Genomic DNA, 6,000 nt, shown 5'->3' with positions numbered 1-6,000 from the left:
GCTTTTTAGACGCTCTGCTAGGCTCTGTAGACTAAGGCGTGCGGTAATAACACACTGGTCAGCTGCAGTACTAGAGGGAATACGGTGACAAGTGCTCAGCTTTGCTATAAATAAATAAGCTAATGCTGCTCAGCTAGCTGGCCAACACCAAACTGGTCGCTGTAGCTTACTAGAAGGATTACGGTAATAGAACTAGCCATATACAGTATTGGCGATTAATGCACGCAGTATACTAGAGGGGATACGGTAGGAGCACTAGGCGCATGCAGCACTAGGATAAGTACGATACTAGTCCTCGGCTACTAGGCGGAATACGGTAACAGCTGTGCGGAGCAGGAAGATGCAGGCTGGCCCCGCCCCCGGCGCTGTGCTGGGTGCTGTGCTCGGCTATGCTCTCCCGGGGCTGTGCTGCGGACTGGACACGGACGAGGCGCGCGGCCCGCCGGTGAGACCTCGGCGCGGTGCATGGGGCTACTGCCCGCCGGAAACGGACGCCGAGCAGCAGTGTGGGCCCGGTGCGGCTCGCCACTGACAATAGTGGGAGGTGAGCGGCCCCTGCACGGACCCGGAAGCACAAGAGAAGTAGACGGCGGCGCGGTGCGGGCAGCCTGGCACCGGGAATGGGGGATCAGCATGAGGAGGCGCCGCACAGCCAGGACGTGCAGCACTCCGCCAGCACTGACCAGGAGGAGGACGACGATGAGGAGGATGAGAAGGGGCCGCCTGCCCCGGGGACGGGCACCAGCTCCGTGCGCCACAAGCCCCGGAAGAGATGCGGCGTCCTGTGCACCGTGTACTGCGTAGAGAGCGACCTCTCCGGAGACCTGTCCCCTGAGCCCCCCGCGGAGCACGCGCTGCAGCGCCCCCTGGCGGACAGCACCCCCAGGAGCTCTGTGCGGGCCACTGTGCGGGCCACCGGGGAGCTCCCCCTGAGCCCGGCCAGCCTGGAGCTCGAGCTGGCCCCCTTCCTGATCAGCAGCCTCGCCGATGGCGGCCCCAGGGTGCTGATGAGCTGCCGGGTGTGTCTGGAGGACAAGTCCATCAAGCCTCTGCTCTGCTGCAAGAAAGGGGTGTGTGAGGAGTGCCTGAAGCGCTACCTGAGCTCGCAGGTAAGGAGGCCGCGGGGGCAGGAGCTGGCCACTGATTGGTGGTGGTACAATGATCCACGCTGTACAGGCGGGCTGCTGGCCACTGATTGGTGGTACAATGATCCGCGCTGTACAGGCGGGCTGCTGGCCACTGATTGGTGGTACAATGATCCGCGCTGTACAGGCGGGCTGCTGGCCACTGATTGGTGGTACAATGATCCGCGCTGTGCGGGCTGCTGGCCACTGATTGGTGGTACAATGATCCGCGCTGTACAGGCGGGCTGCTGGCCACTGATTGGTGGTACAATGATCCGCGCTGTACAGGCGGGCTGCTGGCCACTGATTGGTGGTACAATGATCCGCGCTGTACAGGCGGGCTGCTGGCCACTGATTGGTGGTACAATGATCCGCGCTGTACAGGCGGGCTGCTGGCCACTGATTGGTGGTACAATGATCCGCGCTGTACAGGCGGGCTGCTGGCCACTGATTGGTGGTACAATGATCCGCGCTGTACAGGCGGGCTGCTGGCCACTGATTGGTGGTACAATGATCCGCGCTGTACAGGCGGGCTGCTGGCCACTGATTGGTGGTACAATGATCCGCGCTGTGCGGGCTGCTGGCCACTGATTGGTGGTACAATGATCCGCGCTGTGCGGGCTGCTGGCCACTGATTGGTGGTACAATGATCCGCGCTGTGCGGGCTGCTGGCCACTGATTGGTGGTACAATGATCCGCGCTGTGCGGGCTGCTGGCCACTGATTGGTGGTACAATGATCCGCGCTGTGCGGGCTGCTGGCCACTGATTGGTGGTACAATGATCCGCGCTGTGCGGGCTGCTGGCCACTGATTGGTGGTACAATGATCCGCGCTGTGCGGGCTGCTGGCCACTGATTGGTGGTTCAATGACCTGCGCTGTGCGGGCTGCTGGCCACTGATTGGTGGTACAATGATCCGCGCTGTGCGGGCTGCTGGCCACTGATTGGTGGTACAATGATCCGCGCTGTGCGGGCTGCTGGCCACTGATTGGTGGTTGTACAATGATCCGCGCTGTACAGTCTTGTGATGTTTTGTTAAATAGTGTGAAATGACTTCACTGCAGGGAAAAGTGAAACATTGTGATGTCATTCCTGCGTCTGGCAGCTATTGGTCTCTACCATGTTGAGACTCCAATCATGTCACCATGGCGGCAGACGATCATGGCGGTGAATATGGAAATGTACAATGGACCTGCTATGTCCTTTAGGTGTCTAGGAGACAACAAAGAAATGAAAACTACGTTGACAAAGTTCTGGTGTCGGCTGACAGTGCTGTGCTTTCTTCTGTCTATAGTGCCCCCATATAACCAGCCTTCTCGGGGCTGTCCTGCGTAGCTATCGGTGCCTTCATGAGCACTGTATAGCTTATTTTGTCTTTTTTTTTTTTCTTGTATATTTCTACTTCATTTTAAAGGGGTGGTCCAAAACTAATTATTTTAATCCTATATGTCAGAAAACTGCTGCTAATGCTGTAGTGAAATTCCTTATGTCTGCAACCTTAGATACTGTGGGTAACCTATCTCCACACTGGGCCTTTTGTGAGTGGGTCACTTCCTGTGTGGCTGACTGGCTTTATCTTCCTTCTAAGAAAACAACTGGTCTCTAGCACAGCGGAAGGAGATAGCCGAGAGAGGATGTTGGCATTAGTTGGTTTCCACTGCATTGTGTGTTGCAGGCAGTCATACAGTTGTGATAACATGTTTTACCAAGGGAAGTAAATATTCCGATCCCACCTTCAGCACTGCTATGCCCCCCATTCATGCCTGGCGGAGGGGGCTGGGCTTGGTAGCTATCTCAGCCATCTCCCATTCACAGCAGAACATTGCTGTGGTGCCTTCTAGAGAAAAAGATCAGCAGCAGTAGTGATGAGCGAGCATGCTCGCGTACTAACTGAATGTCTTCCTATTGCTGGCTATGCTGCGTCAAATACTCTACTATATTCCTGATCGTGTGCATGTGCTCTTAGTGTAGCTGCTTGGCAAGTATTCAACCATGCACGGAACAAATGACTGCCGTTTGTGGAATATATATATATATATATATATATATATATATATATATATATATATATATATATATATATATATATATATATATATATATATAACTATTAATGTTTCATCATTTACATATGCCACTGCGAGTGAGAAATGGCATATGTAAAACGCAGCCTATGAGTATTGAGTAGAAGCACCTTTTGGGCTAGTACAGCCATGAGTCTTCTTGGGAATGATGCAACTAGTTTTTCACACTTGGATTTGGGGATCCTCTGCCATTCTTCCTTGCAGATCCTCTCCAGTTCCATCAGGATGGGTGGTGAACGTAATCCATCTGCACGTCATTTACTCATGGACAGGAGCGGTGGCCTGAGGTGACCGCTCAAGCTGAAGAGCAGGGGAGAAAGACTGCAGCAAGAGCGGGCCCATGACCTGCGCTGACCTCAGTGGGACATACCACGGTGAACTGCGATGATCTCGTTTGATATTGCGTTCAGCAGTCCTATAGGCAGTGATCTTGCATTTTGGATCACCACTCCATTTAAACACAGGTCCTTCATTCTCGTGATTGGTGGTCCCTCTGCTATAATTATTAGTGTACGGTCTACTCCTAATAGGTGATAACTTGTGATTGTAGACCACCTCTATATCATGTTAGATCATTGCTTCCTGCAGCATTGCGATAGTTCACAGCCACAATGGTAGACCTCTTGGATCCCACTGGCCATACGTGCTTCCCTCTCGGCTGTTACCCAGAGACATACACTGGTTGTTTGGAGCTAGGCGTGCGCCCAACGTGTCACCACTTCTGTGCTGGTAAGAGGGAGCATGGATGGGAGACTCCAAGAATAGTGAGCATTGACCTCCCCTTATTATATTTTATTTTTTATTGGTCAGATTATTTTATGGTTTGTGGGGAAAAACCTTGTAAAGGGATTTTTTTTTTCCTTTACCTTGCTGACACCTGGCCTTCAAGTTTTCTTAGCTACAGTTCTTTTATGTCTTATCTTGGCACAGATGAAGATTACACCATGAAAGCACTAGACAGTCTTCTAATTTTATTGCTCTAGGTTATAACATTAATGTCTTCCAGTGCAAAGATCAGAAATAATATAACGAAAAACACAAGGGCTTGTTCTTGTTCAAGACTAAAATATTGAAGACTTAGCTTTATGATAAGTTATATATAGCTGATCGATGAAGGTCTGATCCCCTGCCCTCCACAATTCAGCAGTCAGCATATCCCGTGGCCTCAAGAACTACACGGTGTATGCAGTTGGAAAACCCTCCAGACACCCTGTAGTGGCCATTCTCGTTACTGCAGCTCAGCCTCCTTTTTGGGGCAAATTGGCGTCCTGCTAGTAGTATTGGTTGTGTTGGGCCCCTCTGAACTGAGTAGTCATTGTAATAGTCCTGGACAATTCCTCTATAAGGTCAGTAGGAATATTCCAATAACCTCTTTAGGAAACTGTTGTGCCATCTATTGGATGTTCCAATCCTAAAACTCTATGAACTCTTCAGGAGCGTTGCGAGATGGCATATTTAAATTGGAGCATTTCATGGCCCTTAAGTCTCCTTACGCCGACTTTAAGCTCTTCACAAGGAGAAAGTTTAACCCTTAGGACACAATCATATGCAAAAGGAAAAAATTGTAATGTTATATCATGTTTATTTTTTTTTTATTTTTTTTTTTAACAAGGTCCTATTAGTGGGTGTCCTGGAACTTGAACCTGACAATTTCCAGAGAAAGATGGTCCCAGTGCCTCTTTACATTGTGATCATTTAGTAACTCGGAGCCTTTTTAGCCATTTTTTTTTCCTGACACTTTAGCTGTATTTTAGCTATATTGTCACTACTTTACTTATTGTTTTGGTTCCCCAACTCTTCTTTATGATTATGACAAAAAAAAAGTCAGCCATGAGCCACAAGTCTAGTTTCTGATGGGTGCAGGGAGGTACAAACCTGTTCTAGCCGCAGGACTCTGTCCCCAGACCAGCCAGGTCTCCATATGATCAGTCGGTTATCTTTGGCGGATTCTATGAGTCAGATTGTGTGACATGATTACTACAGAAGTAATCTTTTTTTTTTTTTTTTTACCGGAGCCTCATGTATTGTATGGCCCATGCTGATCCCCAAAGATGGATTAGAATGGAACCTGCTCAGAGTGTAACAGAATGGCCACTGATCTAGAGGGGAATTCTGTGGAATAACGCTTTGTGGCCTTTCTATAACTTGTATCCTGCCTTTCTTCAGCATCGCTCCACTGTATCCCATCCCACTGATCGCACTCCTACTTTTCATGACAATTGGGGTTGCATTCTTTCGGAACAGAGACATATACAGTATTTTGCTGCTCTGGTCTCTTATTAAGTGACAGATAACCAAGTTCAGTGTTTGGATATTTTTCAGTCCTGTACACCTCTCATTCAATTGGGGACACAGGACCCCCATTCTTGTGATCAGTGTGACCCCCGCCGTGCAGTCAGTCATGTTTCCTGCCTGTTTGAATAGGTATTGCGCTATAGCTATGGAACACCTCTAGGTTTTAGTTACGGTACATAAAACTAGTGATCCCCCTCAAAAAAGGGAAAGACTCCTCAGAAAATGAATTGCTGTTTAAAACTGGTGTTTGTGTCAAAGGTGTTGGGTGCATATTATATCTTAAATTTGGCAATATTTTTTGGCTTCTACCCCCTATCACAATCTTTAACAAAATCGACATCTTGCAGTTTTCACACTAACTTCCTAGTTTTATGAACTTTAGATGTACGTTAGCTGCAATGAGCAATCTGTCCCAATCTTTTGTATTAAAGCATCTAATGAGCGTGTGCAAGGGTCATTGTGAAGGGAGGGGATCAGGGTCAGCTGTTACATCACCTA

General features: G+C 49.3%; 1 protein-coding gene across 1 annotated transcript in view; it reads left to right on the top strand.

Annotated features, from left to right (window-relative positions):
* Window positions 1–327: 327 nt before the first annotated feature.
* RNF217 (ring finger protein 217) overlaps window positions 328–6,000 on the top strand; it is a 113,687-nt gene continuing 108,014 nt past the window's right edge. The window contains exon 1 of the mRNA XM_077289445.1: window positions 328–1,109. Within this exon, the coding sequence (XP_077145560.1) occupies window positions 621–1,109 (489 nt within the window). The 5' untranslated portion in view covers window positions 328–620. The remainder of the gene's footprint in view (window positions 1,110–6,000) is intronic.

This window comes from Ranitomeya variabilis, chromosome 2, assembly GCF_051348905.1.
Source record: "Ranitomeya variabilis isolate aRanVar5 chromosome 2, aRanVar5.hap1, whole genome shotgun sequence".
Lineage (NCBI taxonomy): Eukaryota > Metazoa > Chordata > Amphibia > Anura > Dendrobatidae > Ranitomeya > Ranitomeya variabilis.
This window is presented reverse-complemented; position numbering and strand designations above follow the sequence as displayed.